This window comes from Dinoponera quadriceps, unplaced genomic scaffold (genome assembly GCF_001313825.1).
Source record: "Dinoponera quadriceps isolate SergipeBrazil2010 unplaced genomic scaffold, ASM131382v1 scaffold453, whole genome shotgun sequence".
NCBI lineage: Eukaryota > Metazoa > Arthropoda > Insecta > Hymenoptera > Formicidae > Dinoponera > Dinoponera quadriceps.
Window position 1 is genome coordinate 327,993 of NW_014554678.1, and position 19,820 is coordinate 347,812.

The window sequence follows — 19,820 nt, forward strand, 5'->3', positions numbered from 1 at the left end:
GATTAATGTTTACAATATATTTCTTTATAAAAATACAACTCTTAAAAATTGTTTGCGTAAAATTTTTCCTCATTATTATTTTACAATTTTTTAGTATACAATCATATCAACAACAAAACAATATGTATAATCAATACAAAGAATAATGTAACATTGCATAGCACACGAAACACACACCTTTGTTAATATTAAAAGTAATAAAAAAAAATGCATATCTCATATCTATCTCTTCAATCTTTGTAAACAGATCATTATTATCCTTTTATTATCCGGCACTTTATAACATCTTACATTATTAAGGATTCTCCAAACATCTGAATACTCTTTTTTTACTTAATCTTTGGATCTTTCCTCTATTCTCACAGGACTAAGCCCTGATATTTTTCCAATTTCTTAATTTATAAAATTCCTCGATCGTCCTGGCAAGATCATTTATTCGGTGGGATTTTATTTACAAATCTTCCTATCTCCTATTTTGGCGCTACAGCTCGAGTTCGAGCCTGGGCCGACTTCTCTTTTACAAATCTTGCCATCGGTTAATCGATTTCACGTTCCTCTCTCGCGGACAGGAATAACTTCTGTATGGTATGAGTAGCTTTAACTAAAAAAACACATCAAAGAACATAAGTACAAAGGTAGATTTAACTATAGAACTAATCGAGAATTTGCGAGAATAAACGAACCGTTGACTTTCTGGAACCACGACGGCTTGTTTTCCCAAACTACTCCGATAAAGTACGCGGGTATACCGGAGGCAGTAATTAGAATACCCATTCCGACTTCGTACGGCCTTTCATAACATGGCACAAGAACTAAAAAAGCGCATATCGCTACGAATGTTATAGGTATCCACAGTGGGACCTGGCAACAAAAAGATGTTCATTAATGCCGGGCATATAAACTGCCCGGTATGAAAACCACCGTACGTTCAAAGCAGTGCGTCTTTGCGTTACCTTGATCGGCCGTTCCATGTTGGGCCGTTTGTATCGTAACCACAAAATCCCAGCCACGGAGACCATAATGAAGAACGATTCTACTATGCTGCAGTACGTGATCAGTACGATGATATCGCTTGTGCATAGCATCACCAGGGACAGAATACACTGTGAACGCGAAACAGAATTATAACCGTTTCGAACGTACTTAATTTTTTTAATTTTAGGAAAGAACCACTGGATATTAACGACAATGTTTGGTAAATTTGCGAACCAGAAATACTAAGGCAGGCGTAGGCGACAGTCTGGACATGTTGATGTGGCTCAACATCGAGGGGAAATGGCCGTTTCTGGCACCGACGAAACACATTCTCGACGACGTCATTATGTGCACGCTCAATCCGCCGAAGGCCGACACCGCCACCATCAGCGATATGGTCCAGGCTAAATATCCGAGCACTCGATTGCCGAAAGTCTAGTAATAACAGGAACATTGGATTCTGATGCATAAATGTCGAGCGGAGCAACATAAATTGCGTTAAATCAGTTTAATCTACTCACCACTGCGATGGCATTGGAAGCGATCATATCTGTCGGCGTTAGAACCGCTAGGTAAGCTACGTTGGCCATGACGTAGATGAAAGTCACCAACGGCAGTGATATGTAAATCGCGCGTGGTAGATTCCTAATAATGAAGCTCAGTCAACAGAAGTACACAATTACGCGAAGTATACGATCAGGTCGGTACAATAGACGTAAAGGTTTGATTAATGGCCGAAGCCTTTAATTACTACAAAACACCCGCGAGAAGAGAATAAGACGTGAATATCAATGTTAATCTACTGTCTGTTCATATAAATCGTGAAATTAAATGTTTTCATAATAAATAAAGCAAAGTTAATCCTTTTTTCTTCTTATCGCTTAATCTTGTCTCTTTTTATCGATCAATCAATTAGATTTAAGAAAAATTTCCGACATAAGACAAAATGCTCGATCAACAATTGTTTGTTCGTCAATTAAAGGAAATGAAATTTATGTAATTTCATGAAGATAGCAGTAGAAAAAATTTGTCGCTGTAGCGTCGAACAATGGACTTACTTGTAAGGATTTTTTAGTTCCTCTGTCATAAAATTAAGATAATTCCATCCCGAATAAGAGAATATGCCAGAATAAAATGCCACGGCGACCTTGCCAGGACTAGAATTTGTGTTTTCGAAAGTATCCTCGAAATTCTCCGTGTATCCTAATTAACGAATCTTGATTAAGAAAAGATATTGATCAAAATACATTACAATGTATCAATTAAGAAATTTACCCATGCAAAGCCAGATCAATCCAGCTACGATAATAATCACCAGCGCTCCGATTTTCGCAAACATAAATATATTTTGCATCTTCGAAGTTTCTTTCACGTCGTAGCAATTAATAAAAGTTAGCAAACCTGACGGATATTTTAAATTTTGTAAATTAAGGAAATCTCCATAAATTCTTACATATTATAATTTTCCTAATGTGTGTGATATATACATATAAATGTAGCTTCGTAATAGCTATATTTATTGACTAGCAAATATTCCAATTGCAAGACTTGCTGTACGATGTACTATGGATACTCATTATCATATATTTGTATCTAACTAATAACTATATCCAACTATTCCTATTTAATTAATGTTATTAATTATATAAGTGGTAGTTCGCAACAATACTAACAACTTACATATACTCAGTGCAGCTATCAATCGTACACAATCATCTGGAACATTACAATTGGGAAAAAATGGTTGCAAGACATATTGAGCAACGGTTAATCCCATGATAGCATTCGTTGTTGGTCTGTAGAAAACAAATATACATTATCGCGACATATTTTCCTGAATAACAAGTTGCTTGATCATTACAGAGTTTGATTATTACATATATATACAGAGAGGAACTTACACAAAAATTAAGTTAGCGGCCCATAAGTACAAGAATGAAGGCAGAACACCAAAAGCTTCATGAATATAAGCGTAATCTCCTCCGCTACGAGGTATACTGGTACCTAACTCAGCATAGCATAATGCACCCACCATAGAAAGCAAACCACATAATATCCATATGATTAATGATAGTCCAACACTACCTACTTCTTGTATAACACCCTTTGGTGTGATAAAAATGCCTATAAATATATGTAATAAGCATAAGTTATAAGGTATTGAGTTAAAGTTTAGTTTCAGCTATTTTAAGCTTAAGCTGTTTTGTATGTACACGTGTATGTGTGTGATTGTAAAATATATAAAATTGTAAGAAATAAATGATTTTTAGTTAATTTTGATTTATTAAGTTCAATTTGAAACAAATACGTACCTGAACCAAATATAATTCCCAATATAATAGCCACTCCTTCTAGGAGACCAAGTTGTTTTCTCATCTGTACCTTACCGACAGGTTCTTGTCGATTGTCGGCTTGCAATCGAATGGATCCTTCATCATCTGAACTTATCAGTCGCATATTTCTGGCAGATTCATCGCATACCTGATTTGCCATTGTTATAAAATATCCTCGCAGGAGATATATGAGATTCTCTTCAACCAAATCTTGTAACAAACTGATTTAAAGCTTCTTAATAATATAAATTTAGCAACAGCTAAGGATCATCAAAGAGAACAGTTTGTGAAGGCACATTCTTGATGTTTGTTCACAAAGGTGACTTCATTATCTGGAAATAAAAACTTATGTTTTTTAAGTTCGAAAAAACAATGTAATTTTCTAACACGAAACAATAATCATGCACACAGAAAATGATTGTATAAAAATTGCTATAAAAAGACTTGAGAAATTGTGCTTATTGTAACCAAGCATCAGTAATTTTGCAATTGAAAATTCATATTTTACCAATAAGAAAAATTAGTATTTATACATAGAAACAGTAATTATATAAATACAAATTAAAGAATGACAAAATTACGGGATATGGGACGAGCATTCTTAATATGCAAATATGAACAATTATTCCTAATATAATGTACACTACCTATATACTTGTTTCTCTATTTCTCATTTATCAGCAACTTGTCCTTATAAGGTCAATTTTCCATGTGTTGCATGAATAAGCCACATCTTCTTCTAACTTCATATCAGATTAAACGGAATTTCAACCACGTGTATAAAAACATAAAGGGAATGAAACGACCTATGTTCTATTACTCACTGCCAGCACTGAAAATTTATAATATACGTCACATGAACTGTAGATTTTTAGTACTGGTAGTATTCAAGGGATCTGTTTTATACTACTGCACCGGCTGCACTGGTAGGTCTGTTCGTTTACGCTGCACCGCTGAACTAGTGCAATAAGTTGAAGTGAGAAAACAGATACTTATCTCGCTTCAACTTATTGCACTAGTTCAGCGGTGCAACGAAAACGAACAGAACTCTTGATTACTCCGGTGCAGAAAGTTCAATTGTAAAGAGCAAATGAATTAGTGACCATTAGTACTGCTATGTGTATATGGACATCGTACGTTGAACAGCGGCTAATTGTAAGTTTGAGAATATTTTAAAGGATGCAGCAATAACTGCTTGCTTATCTGATATGTCGAGAGAGAACTGTTTGAAAAGAAAACAGGTGAGCGCCCACATGACTCCATAAACACTATTTCTTAAAGCTAACTGTTGATATAAGATATAAACATTTAATGAATATAAACATCATACATATCGAAAGTAAACCGCCGCAAAGATTATAAATAATACTTGTGTACACTTATGTACATTCATAAACAAAAAGAAATTAGCAAATAACTCGAATCAAGTTTATAAAATGAGGTTACATGTGTATATATATATATATATATATATATATATATTATTTATGTAGAAAAATGTTTTGAGATTTATTTCTATATATTTTTAATATTTTATGATTATTACGATGATTTTGTTGAACCGAAAGAAGAAAACTGACATGAGAAATTAATGATCAATACTATTTTAGGTTGTATTCCGTATGCAATTTATATAGGTGAAACATCAATCATTTCATGAAGATTCAACTGTAATCTCAGATTGCAGTATATAGATTAACTGACTAAACACTCAAGATGGATCAGATGCTCCCTAGTCCAGGCTTTAGTATACCCAGTATTGGAACACCTCTGCATCAGCCAGAAGAGGATCAACAAATCCTTCCTAATGCTCTGCAACAACAACAACAATCGCAGCAGTATCAGCTGCAACAGTTGCACTCAATGAGCCCTAACATGCAGAGCAGTATGTTGATGATAACGCCACAGAAAACCATGCACGCGTATGCACCAACTCCAGCATTTGCAACACCTCAGAGTCTCATGCAACCGCAAACACCGGTAACTCAATATCAGTATATTAAGTTTTTTCAAATTTACCAATTCGGTTAGGAAACATGCAATATCATAAAATACAATGTCTTGCATGTTGTTTCTTTCATCTCTTAGCAAAACATGATGTCTCCAATAGTACCACAAAATAATCAAATAGCACCAGCGTCGATAGGTCCTTCAACTCCAGGACCAATGACACCGATGACACCAGCTTCTGCTGATCCAGGCATATTGCCACAGTTACAGTAAGTTTATAAAGAAAATTAATCATATTAGCTTTTTATACTTTATTGCTTTACACATTGTATATCTGCTTTACCTTAGGAATATTGTGTCTACTGTCAACTTAAATTGTAAGCTTGACCTGAAGAAAATAGCTCTCCATGCTAGAAACGCAGAGTATAATCCAAAGAGATTTGCAGCTGTCATTATGCGAATAAGAGAACCTAGAACTACTGCACTAATATTCAGTAGCGGAAAAATGGTTTGTACCGGTGCGAAGAGTGAAGGAGATTCACGTCTTGCTGCTAGAAAGTACGCAAGAATTATACAGAAACTAAATTTTCCTGTAAGTATAGTCAATTTGTGCAATTAAAATATAATACAAGATGTTTGTGAATTAATTTTTATGCTGGCTGATAATCACAACGTAAACTTGTTATCTTTTTTATTAATTGTCACTGTTATTTGATAAATAGGCGAAATTTCTAGACTTTAAGATCCAAAATATGGTTGGCAGCTGTGATGTTAAGTTCCCTATTAGATTAGAAGGTTTAGTGTTATCTCATGGACAATTCTCATCGTATGAACCAGAGTTATTTCCTGGACTGATATACAGAATGGTCAAACCACGAATTGTATTGCTCATATTTGTTTCAGGAAAAGTAGTATTAACAGGTGAGCACATTTATGTCTTACGATTCTATATTCTCTCCCTTTCTCATCTTGTTCACTTTTTTTCTCTATATCATAACAATTTCAGCAACGCGCATTAATCTTATATACTCTTAGAAATACTTTTTGAGATTTTTCTGTCTTAAGATTTTTTAATACATTACTTCATTATTATAAAATTTTACCTAACTTAAAGTTATATTCTTAATATTAAAGCCAATATTTTTATACTTTTAATTCATTTCTATATTTTTAATTGCGTATTCATCGAGGTAGCAACAGAAAATATAAGAAGGAAAGATAAATATTTGAGTTTTTAAAATTTTTTATTTGTTTTTTTTCTAATTAAAGTGTTGTTGCTTTCAATATTATTCACACATATATGTGCTTAAATACATATAGCATGTATGCTTTCAGGTGCAAAAGTTCGCAAGGAAATTTATGAAGCTTTCGACAACATCTATCCAATTCTGAAGAGCTTTAAGAAGCAGTGATATCATTTATGTAACGTTTATATCTATTTCTTTAATTTCCATTATTGAAATAGACTTTACAGACTCGATTTCTGTTTTTGTAAATAATATCATAAAGGCAATTAAGAATACTAGATGCTCTTGCTGAATTGCATGTAATTCTGTTAAATATATTTTTATATACATCCAATATATATATATATATATATATAGAGGGAGAGAGAGAGAGAGAGAGAGAGAAGAGAGACACGCGCAAACGTGCATGTTGTATACACTGGTTACATTGTACTATATTGTGCGCACTGAGTGCGCGAATTTTTGACAGTCTGATTGGTTATCTCTGAACGTTTAACACTTAAACATGATTTCTTATAGCACACATACACACACACGTACAATTAACACGTTTGAATATTTTTCACAAAAATTCAGTATTAAAGATTTTTTTAAGTGTAAAAAATGATGACATTTTTGATTGGGAAAAATTGTCTCTAAATTGATCAAGAAAACTATGGTCAAATACGTATTTGACTGCTTCGGAACACCGTGTGTGTGTATGCGCGCGCATGTGTGTGTGTGTGTGTGTGTGTGTGTGTGTGTACATAAGATAACATGCTTCAAAACATTCTGTTATACAGTCATATTGATGCCTTCAAAGCGTTCAACCGTACATTTATATATGAATAGTTATGTACGAATAGTTTCATAAATTATCACAAAGTGATAAACATAATTTATAAAATATTTATTCTTTATTTTTGTTTCTTTAGATCACGTTAATTCTGAATATATAAAGAATTAGTGGCACATGAAGATGCAACTTATGTAATTTTATGACTTTTATAAATTTACTCATTTTTAACGAAATCAGTGGGTTATTTAATTAATGTGATAATGTACGAGATATTTTTAAAATGTGCAAAGTGCATTATATCGGAACAAAAAACGAATTTTTCAACCGATTATATCTTAATTTTCGCGTAAAATTTGCAATCCTTTCCTTTTTGTCTTCTTTAAAGATAATTACAGCACATGTATTTATAAAAAGAAACGTATTTTTTTTTCTTCATGTATTTTCTTAATAATACAATGAATATAGTGCCTCAATTAACACTCAGGCCCAAGTGAATTTATTGGCATTCCATTTTTGTAAACTTGTCTTAAATGTAGTATAAAAGGAAAGACCACAATTACTTTTCCAATTATTGTATTGTATGAGTTAATGCGTACTTACTTCTTTATTACTTTATTACTGAAAATGCATAGAACGTTTGACAGGAAATATAAGAACAGAATTTCTTTATGAAAAATGCAAAAGCATCACGCTGTGTAAATTTAAAATGTTTACTTAGAACGTATCGAAAATACTGAGAAAATTCCAAGACTGTTGTCGAATTATTAAGCTATGAAAAACGTACATAAAGAAACATTTAAATTTTCCACGAATCTTTTGTTAATAGTTCATTACAATTACGGACCGATTGCAAAAAGTTTAAAACCGAAAATAAGAAAGTTACGCGAATAATAACCTATAAAGCTTTTCCTCTGAGAAAAAAATTCTACTTTTATTATGATGTATATAACTTTATAATGTTATTACACTTTTTCGTGTCAAGTATCCTCTACAGAATGCACTGTTATATGTTACCTGATACAAATATAAATATCCTTGCGCTAATAAATCAATCGATCACCATTATATTAGTTGTATTTAATCAATAATTATAAATTTCATATCGTTAAAAAAGTATTAATAAACGATACATATCATGGGAAATAGGTATTTGGCACGTTTATAGCTTCGATCGTGAAAAATCGCGCAACAGTCGACGTAGTATTTTACCGGACGCGGTCTTTGGTATGCTATTCACGAATCTTACGCCGCCCCTGAGTCGTTTAGGACTTGACACGCGCTCGTTAACATATTGGACTATGTCCTTTTCGCATACGTTAAAGTTATCTTGCTTCACAATAAAAGCCATTGGTAATTCTCCAGCCCTTTCATCTGGAATACCAATTACAGCTGCGTCTGTCACACCAGGACACGTTAACAGGATCGCTTCGAGCTCAGCCGGTGGAACTTGATAGCCTTTATATTTAATAAGTTCCTTTATACGATCAACGACGTAAAAGTATCCTTCCTCATCGTAGTATCCCACATCTCCTGTATGCAACCAACCATCCTTATCAATTGTCGCTCTAGTGGACTCTTCGTTGTTACAATAGCCTTTCATTATTAAATCTCCTTTGAAACATAATTCCCCTTTGCAATTTGGTCCTGAAGTTTTATCCGTTCCGAATTCTCCCAGCGGTATAATTTTTGCCGATGTGCCGGGAGCTAATATAAAACGGCCTGGTTTTGTGTTATCACCTGTTGACCAAAGCACACCTAAAGTAGTTTCCGTTAATCCATAACCCTCTCTAATTTCGGAAACGTTCAATCGCTTGCCGACAGCCTTGTGAATCTCTTCTGACAAAGGTGCTGCTCCACATGCTATTGTCTTGATGGATGATAAATCATATTTGTCTACAAGTGGATGTTTAGCCAGGAACACCATGAGTGGTGGCACCAGTAGCAAACTCTGAACTCTGTACTTCTCTATACACTGCAGGAACAATTCCTCGTCGAAGCGTGAAATAACTATACACTTGCCTCCAGATATAAGTCTGAGGAGCAATATAACAAAGGAATATGCATGGAAAAATGGTAGCAACGCTAAAATTGGAAATTTCTCTTCGTCATATTGTAAATTTATCACATGTTTTATGGCTGTAGTAAAATTTTTGTCTGTCAACATGACACCTTTGGGTAGTCCTGTAGTTCCACTTGAGCATAAAATTGCCGCTACATGGTTATTCACATCAACGGGAACAGCTCGGAATGAATTTATGTCATTATCAGACACACTTGATATCGCTTTACTTAGGTTCATCCGTGTTACATTGATATTGTTATGTTCAGTTAACATCAATATTTTCGGTGACCAGTATAGATCCTTGATTATATTTTTTATATTATTGAGTGCACTTTCAGAAATAAATATGTATCTCGGCTTGGAAATGCCAAATGCATGTTTAAATTCTCTTTCCGAATAAAGTGGATTTAACGGACAGACCACACCACCCAAATAAAATATAGCACACGTAGCAATCCCAAATTCCAGATTGTTTTCACTGCATATAGCAATGGCATCGTTTGCCTTTATTCCTTCTCTTTGAAGAAAAACTGCTAACTTACGACTAGTGTTTAGCATATATTCAAATGTTTGTCCCTTGTCTGTATGAGCATTCACCTGTTGAAAATATTTATGTGTAAGCTATATGACACACATCATATATATATATATATATATAAATTGATTCTTGTAAAGTATTACAAGTCATAATACAGGATGAACCACACATCAGCTTAGTTTACTCTGCTGTCAGTGGGCCAATTGAAAATTTTGTGTTTAACATGGTTTAAGGTGAGTTTTAAGATCATCTTAAAGCTGCATTAACAGCAGAATAAATTAAACTGATCATGTTGCATGATTCATCCTGTATATAATGATATTTAAATGTCAGTCAATATGAATAAATTTAAAATTCTCTTGAAGATTTAAGTGAAAAGATAATGTTTCGTACTGAAAAAAGAATGAAACATAAAAAGAAACGGGAAGCAAGGAATAGGCTTGATAATATAAATTACTAACAATATGAGATAAAAAACAAATACACTAAATTCACACATATATGTATGAGACAAAATTATAAAATGCTCTATTTCTATGCTATTTTTATATTATATAAAATGCTAATGCTATTTTCATATTATATAAAAATGCTATTTTAATAAGATAATAATATAAGCAGAAAATTATGGAAAAATTATGAAAAATTAAATATATATACTTACTTGTGCCACACCAGTACCATGCAGTGTTAGCTGTTTTAACAATAATTGCCCCAATGATAAATCTTTCCATTCCGACATTATGTCATCTTCATATAAAATATTTCCTTTTTCTGACATGATGAATGTAGGGAGGAAATCTAGACTACCTTCCTGTCCTTCACTATTGAATATTGAAATGCAACTTTGCACAATTTGCAGCTTCAAATGGCTCGGTCTTGCTTATCAGGCCTTTATATAACAGAGAGGCAATTATGATAAAAACGCTATTGCATTCTCATTCTCATTGGTCACATTAGATAAATTTCTCGTACCTTCCCGCTGCGATAAGTCGGTTCTTCAAGCAGGCACAATCGTCGTGACGATTCTTTTAACTGCACTCAGATGTACTTTCAGCACTTGAAATGAAATAGATGCACATAAGAAACTTGATAGATATACACACATACACACACATATAGAAAGGTAAAAAAGAGATTGCAAACAAGTACAGATATTATACATGAAAAAAAGCTAAGAATGTAAGAATGTCTTGACGCAAATGCAAATGCTAAATGCCTGCATCAATTAAAAATATCGGAGATTGCAGAATACGGATTAAAGATCAGAATTTGACCAACCGGGACGAAGCAAGACAAAATTGAAATTACTTAATTCACTCGAATTAATCTTTAATCCGTGATCCTCTGATATCGCAGTTCACCAGGCTGCCTGATACGTGCTTTTTTAATTAGTAATCGCTTTTCATCAGATGGCATCGCGTGCGAGTCCATCGGCTTATTACGTATAATGGCATTGAACTAAAGAACATACTGGTGGAGGCGGCTTGTTAAAGCCAGCGACATACGAGGTTTGTTTTCGAACTGGATTGCTTGCTGGATAGAAATACTGCAGTCTGCTCGGTGCATTTCCAAAAATGGATAATAATACACCAATCAAAACGCAGTATTTCCGTCCTGCAAGCAATCCAGCACGAAAACGAGCATCGTGTGCCGCTGGCTTTAGAGGGGTTGTGCGAGAAAAGTCACGTCTAAGTAGCATCTCGCTGCCTCTGTCTTACTAACATGATATATATCATCTATATAGGCTAAGATAAGACAAAGACGGACATAAAGATGAAACAAATAATAAAAATATTACTTAGCAGAAATATTACTTAGATAATTTCGGCACGAAGTCATCCGCCTTATCGCACCGAATTGCAAATGCTTTAGTACGGTAAAAGAAATCGGAACATTGCTCAATGTCACGCGACGAAAACGATTAGAAATTTTTTAATTGACATCTCTAGCTGTCAATGTAAATATTTATCTGATACAGAAATCTTACAGCTTTGTACATATCGAATGTGTGAATGCTCCAATCGAGAACACTTCATTTTATAGCTTTTAAATTCAATTTAGATACCTAAAATGATCAAATATATTTAAAATATAAAAATATCTAATATAGTTCATCGTAGATCTGTTACACAGCGTTGAAAAACTTCGAGATAGTTGTAAATTGTAAAATGAATATTTCATTACACATTGAAAATCCAAGTATTTATACCGAATGACTAGATATTATTTTTCAACTACTTCTGGGCTGCTTAATAGTTATAAAAACTTACCAAAACTGAGTCTTTATTTCGTCAGAGACAATACAAAGCGTATAAGAAATATAGATAGAATTAATCTTATATTTTATATAAATACTTGTATGTTCAAGCTATTTTTTATCAAATAAGAGGTGATATCAAATTACAATAAAATAACAATTCACGTTTTTTTTCTTTTTTCCTTCTTTTCGACCCTCTGTATAGATATACATGTTCTAGTCGTCTCTCATCTTCCTGTACATAGCTTCTTAATTTCTACTTTTAACATCTGGTGGTACGTAAGCCTCTGTGGCAATCAATTTTCTCAATTTCTTCGCGCTTTTATGCATGGCGTGGATACGTTCGTCCTCCTTCCGATCTTCCTCCTCTACTTTCTCTATTCCTACTTCAATTTGTTCCTCGTTTTCGAAGAATGTCAAAAGCTGTTCTTTCTCTTTCAGATCCTTCTTTATCTTCTCTATATTGGCTATTCTCTTTTGTTTATCTATTGCTTTCATCTGTTCCTCCAATACTGAAGTTCTCACATGTTCCCAATCAAGATAAACCTTAAAAATTAGAATATTTAATTAATGTAACCTATTAGATATAATTAATATATTAATTCAAATAAACATATTTCAATATTTTTTTACCTGACACTGTTTAGAGATATCTTTATCAGCTTCTTCTTTCACAGCCGACTTGATCATATTCTCCATTGATTCTATTAAACTTCCCTTGTCATTCTGTTTTCCTTTTAAAACGGATAATTGATTTTCCACAAGTTTCAGTTGCTCCGAAGGTTCATCTTGAAGTTCACTATTGTCTTTGGTTATCAATTCAAATACTTCTTCGTAAACTATCTGATCCTGTACTGTTTCCATCCATTCCTTTAATAAGCACAATGCCTGATCATACTTTTTGTACAATATCAAACCCCTCAATTGACAAGTTCTTCCTAGAACATTTGCCAAATGCTTTCCATGAAAACTCAATGTCTTGCCAACGAGATCCCTCGGATCGGTAAGATCAAAGTGATCATCAAAAAAGGGGTTTCTTATAAAAGCCACGCGTATCTTAATCTCTTCCTTGGAGGTATCTACTGGAACTTCAGGTTTCTTCCAGTCTCTGGGATTCTCCAGGTATTTGTGACAAGAGTAGAGACACAATGCGTTTGTGACAGGATGACCCGTTTCTTCCTGCAGCATAACCAAAGTTGCTATCTTCGCAGCAGATGCAAAATCCTGCTTCTTTATGAAATCATCCATAAGTAAGTTGTAGCAAAAGTAATCAGGGAAGATGCCATAATTCAACCGGTCATTGAGAACCTCGTGCAACTCCTCGATACGGTTATATCGCCAGAGATATCGTATCAAAGCGTGATGCGTGGAGTCTAAAATATTGGTTGCCTCAGGTGACATGCGGAGGTTGTGTACGATTTTTATCGCCTCGTCAATGTAAGTATCGTTGTTGACGCTGTTGATGAAAATGTCAACGTCAACGGCGCTCATTTTACCGACATTCGCGTATCTTTGTTCGAGCAAGATAAACATCGTTGCATGGTCGACCTTTTGCAGCAATGCGGAATTAAACCTGCGATTCCATGCCTCATCGCAACGATATGCCTCCGATAAAAATGTCCTCTTTTGCATCATCACATTTTTAAATTCACGACAGACCCGACAGATCCTGTAACTTAATGCGAAAGATAACATTTCACTCGATATTATTTTCGAACTGTGCCTATAACTGTGTCTATAACCTCTCTTTGTTATGGCTTATAAATCATGTGAGTGCCGATAGATGACAGAACAGTTGTATAAGGGTGCCATTACACCCATCGGCATATAGAGTGCGTTCTCTTTGAACGCTCACGCGCTGTAAGTGTTCACGCTGCCCTACCTCGAATGGAAGAAGCATGACGTCATTACGCGTTCTGTGAGCGCTCACGATGGAAACAGTGAAAGCGAAGCTTATAAGCGCTTAAAGCGCGTCCAAAGCGAACGCATCCGTAGCACCGGACGGAGCGTGCAGCAAGATCAGCTCCCTGACTCTGAAATATTAAGTGATATTGAATTTCGCAATCGGTACAGATTGCCGAAAGAAGCAGTGCGTTTCGTGATAGGCTTGGTCAGTTACTTTTCCAAACTGGGTATGTGAAGGATGTGTCGCCAGCGTTACAAGTGTTGACCGCCTTAAGATTTTATGCCAAAGGATGTTATCAAATGGAGTTAGGTTTGTTTTATTTATCATAACAAATATATATTTTGTATCGATTACAATACATGACTAATTAACGAAAATTTAATTAAAATTGCATAAATAACTTAATCTATATAGAATATATAATAATAGTTAATAATATGATAAATGTTGGCAATAACTCTTTTTAATGAACAGTGAGCGACGCATAAAACCTTTTGATTATTACTTAGGACCATTTCCTTGACAATATCAAGGTCAAGGTCATCGGGTCCAACATTTACTAATAATATACAAAATTATATATAATTATGTATATGTACAAAATTATTAACAATATATATAAATTAAATATGCACATTAAATATGCACATATACATAATAATTAATATAATATTTAATATGTACAAATGATAATGATGTATAGATGTATATATGATAATTTTATATGTACAATGATAATAATTATTATTAATGTATATTTGTTATTATATAATAATTTTTACACTATGTATTATTCATGCATATGTGACCTGCATGGAGTGTTGCAGCTTACAGTATCGTGAATTGTGGCAAAGGCTGGTCCAAGGCTGTTGCAGCTCACCTGCTACACTTTATATATTTTCCTGATGCAACAGCTTTGCAAACGGAATTTTATAATATAGCTCATTTCCCGCAAGTTATAGGGTACATTGATTGTACTCATGTACGTGTAAACCCATTTGCATCCATAAGCGGAATATTCCGCGCATGACGATCGTCTCTTATCACCGAGCGCGGAATATTCCGCATATGACACAGTTTACGTTTTGTTGTCAATCTGTGAGCATTTGAGCTATTTTCATTGCACTCTTAACAATTTTTACTTTCGTTAATTGTTGTGTAGATCTTTCTAACTGCCGTTAAGAGTAAGTAGCGCCAATCTATATCCAAATTAAAAAAATAATCTAATTTTATAATTTAAAATAAAATTTAGTTGCCCCAATGGATTCTGACTATTTTGACGATTCGGATTCAAGTGTAGAAATAGGATATACTCGAAGACGTATCCGTCGTATTTCATTAAATGATGACAGCGAAGTTGATCAACGCGGTAGTTTTGTAAATGGAGATTACGTATGGAAACCCCAAAATCATACGCCGATCGTACATGATTTTTCAAGCGTGAGCGGTGTAAATACACAAAATCTGTCGAGAAGGGAAGTGTTTGAATTATTTTTTAACGAAGAATTAGTTAGAAAAATATTGGGTTGTTCGGAAAGTAATTTCGTTTTTTTGTGGTGAAAATGAAAGACGATCTTCGTATAATGAATAAATATTTAATTAAATTATATATTGGCCATTCTGATCCAACACCTTTTGCCATCTTTCTGGTAGTAGCATGATTCCACGCTCATAAAATTTTTGGTCTTTGCTGGCAAAAAACTGATCCAGGTGATTTTTGACGTGTTCATTTGAGGTAAAGGTTTTACCGTCCAAAAAATTTTGCAGTGACCGGAACAAATAATAATCCGAAGGGGCCAGGTCTGGAGAATATGGTGGGTGTGGCAGTACATCCCATCCAAGCTGTAAAAGCTTTTGGCGAGTGACCAAACTTGTATGAGGTCTCGCATTATCTTGGTGGAACACTACACCTTTTCTGTTGATTAATTCTGGCCTTTTCTGTTGAAGTGCATCATTCAGTTTGTCCAGCTGATGACAGTAGACTTCCGAATTAATTGTTGTGTTATCCGGTAAAAGCTCAAAAAAAGTGACTCCTTTAAAATCCCACCAAACAGACAGCATCACCTTTTTTTGATGGATATCGGCTTTTGAAATGCTTTGAGCCGGTTCATCTTTTCTGCTCCATGATCTCTTGCGTTTGACATTGTTATATACAACCCATTTTTTGTCCCCAGTAATGATGCGCTTCAAAAATGGATCATTTTCGTGACGTTTGAGGAGTGAAGCACAGACGTCAACGCGACGACACAAATTTCTCTCCGTGAGGACATGGGGAACCCATATATCGAGCTTCGAGGTAAAACCGAGGCCTTTCAGGTGGTCATAAACAGTTGAATTCGATAAATTTAACCTCTCACCGATCTCACGTGTTGTTATTCGTCGGTTTGCATCAACTAATGCCTTTATCGCGTCTTTATCAGCTTCAACCGGCCTTCCAGAACGTGATGCATCTTCGACATCAAAATTGCCGGATCGAAATTTTGCAAACCAGTTCTGGCACTGGCGTATTGTCAACACATCTTCTCCATACACATCGCTTAATTTCTTTCTGGCTTGAACAGCATTTTTACCTTTTCTATAGTAAAAAAGTAAAATATGACGAAAATGCTGCTTATTGCTCTCCATATTTAAAAGGGCACCGACCAAAAACTACTGCGTAAAATCAATTGAACTTATTCACACACAAGCCTTGCTATATCAGCTGTCAAAACATATAATGACAATGCGACTTAAGTGTGAAGTTAGCTGTGAAAAAATACAATTAAATCCTCTGTCGGGAAAAAACGAAATTACTTTCCGAACAACCCAATAATTTCGGAAACAAATAAATATGGAGCAACTAACGCAGATTTTGTACCAGTTACAGACAATGAACTAAAAGTATTTATTGCTTTAAACATTTTAATGAGTTTAATTCCCAAGCCCACTATTCAGAGTTAAATTGGATGTTTCCTATCTTTTGTAAAGAATTCCGTCTCTGACTTCGAGGAGATCTCAATAGGTCCGATAGATTTTAGTTGAAACATCTTTCAAAATGCAACTACTTTTTTTGTCTATAAGACCCTTCTCTCGTCTCTCATATTATATTTTATTATTTTGACAGTTGAAACGGTCCGATCTCATAGCCGGTCATTAGCGGCGATGATTAAAATAATTATTTCGTGGAGGCGATACCCGGGACTAGCTCGCCGGATTCGAAGAATAACCAAAGGCCGAATTGTTCTGACAGTTGAGAATTTAATTGGCACATATTAATGATATGAATAAACAAAAACGAAAAAAAGAGATACAATTTGGAAATGGATCGATCGGAGCGATCGCAGTTGCTTTCGCACTAGCTGGGTTTTTCGTGATCCAGAGGAAGGCACAAGGTATACAATTAACGATGGTCGCTGTATGTACGATCGGAATCGCGGAACGAATTTAGGCACGTGAGTTCTATTCTAATCTCAGCGGTCGGACGGGGTTGCAATATTAAAGATGCTCGGACACGGTGTCGGCAATAAACATGACGTTGGTTTTATCATTCTCGCTTCGGGCGGAAACGGATATTCTAGATATTCGGTCTACGGTGGTCTCTTCGTTTACAATGGTTTCGCTTATTGCACAGCGTTGTCGTCGCGCTGCAAAGCGCGTGATTGTTTTTATACTCGTGGCGCACATCAATGCCGGCGTGCGCTTGCTATGCCGAATCGGTTCGGTTTACAAACCGGTGTTATCATTGTCAGAGATTTAACTTCGCTCACGGCAGCGATACGTGTGGCGCGTGTCGATGCGCTGGCATGCGCTTTATTGCGCCGCGTCGTTTCGGTTTACAACCGGTATTGTCGAGGATTTAACTTCGCCCACGATGACGATATTGTCGCTTTACAATCGGGATTGAAAGCCCGAGTATACTCTGTGGAGGTGGCGAATACACCATTCCGAGATCCGCACGACGTCGTGATCGTATATGATGGCAGCGAGGTTCAGAATACTCGGAGGTGGCAGCGAACATACTGTCCCGGCCGAGCGAGGAATCCGGTGCCGCGAATGCACGACGAAGACGGCGAACGCTACCCCGGTTGTACCGATGGACGGTCGGATTCGATCGTGTGTTGCCTCGTGACTGAGACGGTGAGCATACCACCCCTAATGAGCGCAGACCTAGGAGTCGAGACCACACGGTCTCGAGCAGAAACCTGTGTCGCATTTGCAGCCGCCGGTCAGGTGTCGAAAGCATGGCGACGCACGCTTATACGTGGACTGTCAGAAAAGCAATTTTTCCAAGTTAAATAGATTAAATATGTATTAGACTCTCGTGATATACAATCAAGGGAATATAAAGATAGGCCAATAAGAGCCGACGCGGTTGTTGTTGATCCGACCATTAACGTTCGTTTTTTCGCACAATTATAAATCGCGTAAATATCATTTGATAGAGTGAAAGGGAAAAAGAGAGAAAAGGAAAATATTATAGAAATTCGATCACATGAAAATGCAATACGATTTAAGGGTATTGTTAATCTAAGCGTAGCACAGATTGCGTATAGAGACATTTTCTCCGAAGTCAGCCTCGAGAAATTTAAAGCGTATTGTGATGGATAACTGAGAAGCATCGCAGAGAGAGAGAGAGAGAGAGAGAGAGAGAAGACGAGACACGCGAAGAACAAGATGAAAAGAGAAGGAGAGAGGATTGGGTATATGTAAGCATCGTATAAGGGAACGAGCAGGGACTCGCAACAGTATGATACTGAAAATCTCGCTGAGCGCGACATCAGTGTGTGCCGCACAATGTTTTACATATGCGCCATGAACGTGTGCGTGCTACTAGTCGCGTGCGTATAAACACGTATACGCTAGAGAGAATAGGACGTGCAGAAACGACTATTGTTATCAGAAATACATCATGTTGGTGGTTCCGGATATAACCAGGCGAAGAGTTCGATAATTTTGAGATGCGATTTTATGAAGAAAGCGAAACTATCACTCAGCGGCGTATGTACAGATTTCGTTCAGTGACGGAAAAGAAATATCACTAGGCGATGAAGCAGAGAAACTGACACTCTTCAAATTTCAAGGTGACTTCGTTCTGATCTTGGCGACGCCACCCAAGGTCAAACCGATGAATATCAGTAAATGGATCTTTTTATGCCCTACAACTTTTGTCTGAAACATTTTTCTATAAAACTTATATTCTCCGAGTTATTCAGGGGCGCCGATCTTTTTTTCCCCATCCTGTATAAAATAAAGTAGATTTAAAATTATGCACATTATTTTTGTTACACATGAAATGACAGTTGCACAAATTAAAGAAGAATTGACATCACTTTTAATATTTCGATCGTTTTCAGTATTCGTTTTAACATTTCCGCTCGTAATATTTCTCTCTCTTTTCTCTTTTCAACCAAATCACAACTTATGGCTGTTTTTTAAGTCGAAAACGAAATGTACGAAAATGTATAATACCTCATTATGCATAATAATTCAGTGGCAAAATACAGGACAAATGGTCGCGAGACCGCTGTCCAACGAGGGATGAGGGGAACGAGAGATGATTAGGGCGGCAAAGGATACGTTTCGTCAATGTGCCTCGACCTGCGCGCCATTCCCATCCCTTCGCCGTTGTAGCATGCTCTGTTGATCCCCACTCACGCAAGCTGTCTACCCCACCAAGGAATCCCCACTTCGACGTACATCCTCTGAAAAATAACATTTTTGTTAAAGTCCTTCCCCACCAAACCAGTTCCCATCCCCCGCTAAACGTCCGTCGATTCAGCGACCCCCCAACT

At 35.8% G+C, this 19,820-nt stretch overlaps 4 protein-coding genes across 8 annotated transcripts; 1 reads left to right on the forward strand and 3 right to left on the reverse strand.

Moving 5' to 3' along the window:
- Positions 1 to 240: 240 nt before the first annotated feature.
- On the reverse strand, positions 241 to 4,165 carry LOC106740759 (Y+L amino acid transporter 2). 2 transcript variants are annotated; one of them, XM_014612107.1, is made up of 11 exons: positions 3,956 to 4,165; positions 3,288 to 3,640; positions 2,877 to 3,099; positions 2,656 to 2,771; positions 2,251 to 2,376; positions 2,034 to 2,178; positions 1,497 to 1,620; positions 1,210 to 1,410; positions 954 to 1,103; positions 684 to 861; positions 537 to 601 (listed from the first exon to the last, which is right to left on the reverse strand). In XM_014612107.1, exons 2-11 carry the CDS (start codon positions 3,466 to 3,468, stop codon positions 537 to 539), a joined length of 1,509 nt encoding a protein of 502 aa, XP_014467593.1. In that variant the 5' UTR covers positions 3,469 to 3,640; positions 3,956 to 4,165. The 2 variants fall into 2 exon arrangements, with proteins under 2 accessions (XP_014467592.1, XP_014467593.1); XM_014612106.1 differs by lacking the exon at positions 3,956 to 4,165 and having other exon boundaries at positions 241 to 601; positions 3,288 to 3,468.
- Positions 4,166 to 4,339: 174 nt separating this feature from the next.
- Positions 4,340 to 8,239, forward strand: LOC106740761 (TATA-box-binding protein). Of its 2 annotated transcripts, none has more exons than XM_014612110.1 (6): positions 4,340 to 4,549; positions 4,919 to 5,288; positions 5,397 to 5,527; positions 5,607 to 5,850; positions 5,981 to 6,179; positions 6,594 to 8,239. In XM_014612110.1, exons 2-6 carry the CDS (start codon positions 5,025 to 5,027, stop codon positions 6,668 to 6,670), a joined length of 915 nt encoding a protein of 304 aa, XP_014467596.1. In that variant the 5' UTR covers positions 4,340 to 4,549; positions 4,919 to 5,024; the 3' UTR covers positions 6,671 to 8,239. The 2 variants fall into 2 exon arrangements, with proteins under 2 accessions (XP_014467596.1, XP_014467597.1); XM_014612111.1 differs by having other exon boundaries at positions 4,340 to 4,463; positions 4,946 to 5,288.
- Positions 8,240 to 8,339: 100 nt separating this feature from the next.
- LOC106740757 (luciferin 4-monooxygenase) lies at positions 8,340 to 12,365 on the reverse strand. Of its 3 annotated transcripts, none has more exons than XM_014612104.1 (4): positions 12,291 to 12,365; positions 10,859 to 10,942; positions 10,548 to 10,775; positions 8,340 to 9,942 (listed from the first exon to the last, which is right to left on the reverse strand). In XM_014612104.1, the coding sequence occupies exons 3-4, from the start codon at positions 10,662 to 10,664 to the stop codon at positions 8,443 to 8,445; spliced, it is 1,617 nt and encodes a 538-aa protein (XP_014467590.1). In that variant the 5' UTR covers positions 10,665 to 10,775; positions 10,859 to 10,942; positions 12,291 to 12,365; the 3' UTR covers positions 8,340 to 8,442. The 3 variants fall into 3 exon arrangements, with proteins under 3 accessions (XP_014467590.1, XP_014467591.1, XP_014467589.1); XM_014612105.1 differs by having other exon boundaries at positions 12,309 to 12,364; XM_014612103.1 differs by lacking the exon at positions 12,291 to 12,365 and adding an exon at positions 12,157 to 12,218.
- A 13-nt stretch (positions 12,366 to 12,378) lies between these two features.
- On the reverse strand, positions 12,379 to 13,953 carry LOC106740760 (28S ribosomal protein S27, mitochondrial-like). Its single transcript, XM_014612109.1, has 2 exons — positions 12,777 to 13,953; positions 12,379 to 12,689 (listed from the first exon to the last, which is right to left on the reverse strand). Exons 1-2 carry the CDS (start codon positions 13,836 to 13,838, stop codon positions 12,393 to 12,395), a joined length of 1,359 nt encoding a protein of 452 aa, XP_014467595.1. The 5' UTR covers positions 13,839 to 13,953; the 3' UTR covers positions 12,379 to 12,392.
- Between the last annotated feature and the right edge of the window lie 5,867 nt (positions 13,954 to 19,820).

What these genes read in the sequence shown, in the direction of transcription:
- LOC106740760 (XM_014612109.1), bottom strand. Translation starts at nt 13,838, where the DNA reads ATGTTATCTTTCGCATTAAGTTACAGGATCTGTCGGGTCTGTCGTGAA. An exon ending in ATATCTCTAAACAGTGTCAG is followed by an intron (nt 12,690 to 12,776) that starts GTAAAAAAATAT and finishes CTAATTTTTAAG; the next exon opens with GTTTATCTTGATTGGGAACA.
- LOC106740761 (XM_014612110.1), top strand. Translation starts at nt 5,025, where the DNA reads ATGGATCAGATGCTCCCTAGTCCAGGCTTTAGTATACCCAGTATTGGA. An exon ending in TCATGCAACCGCAAACACCG is followed by an intron (nt 5,289 to 5,396) that starts GTAACTCAATAT and finishes TTCATCTCTTAG; the next exon opens with CAAAACATGATGTCTCCAAT. An exon ending in GGCATATTGCCACAGTTACA is followed by an intron (nt 5,528 to 5,606) that starts GTAAGTTTATAA and finishes GCTTTACCTTAG; the next exon opens with GAATATTGTGTCTACTGTCA.
- LOC106740757 (XM_014612104.1), bottom strand. Translation starts at nt 10,664, where the DNA reads ATGTCAGAAAAAGGAAATATTTTATATGAAGATGACATAATGTCGGAA. An exon ending in ATGGTACTGGTGTGGCACAA is followed by an intron (nt 9,943 to 10,547) that starts GTAAGTATATAT and finishes TATTTTCAACAG; the next exon opens with GTGAATGCTCATACAGACAA.
- LOC106740759 (XM_014612106.1), bottom strand. Translation starts at nt 3,468, where the DNA reads ATGGCAAATCAGGTATGCGATGAATCTGCCAGAAATATGCGACTGATA. An exon ending in GCCGCTAACTTAATTTTTGT is followed by an intron (nt 2,772 to 2,876) that starts GTAAGTTCCTCT and finishes TGTTTTCTACAG; the next exon opens with ACCAACAACGAATGCTATCA. An exon ending in CGCCTGCCTTAGTATTTCTG is followed by an intron (nt 1,104 to 1,209) that starts GTTCGCAAATTT and finishes TCGCGTTCACAG; the next exon opens with TGTATTCTGTCCCTGGTGAT.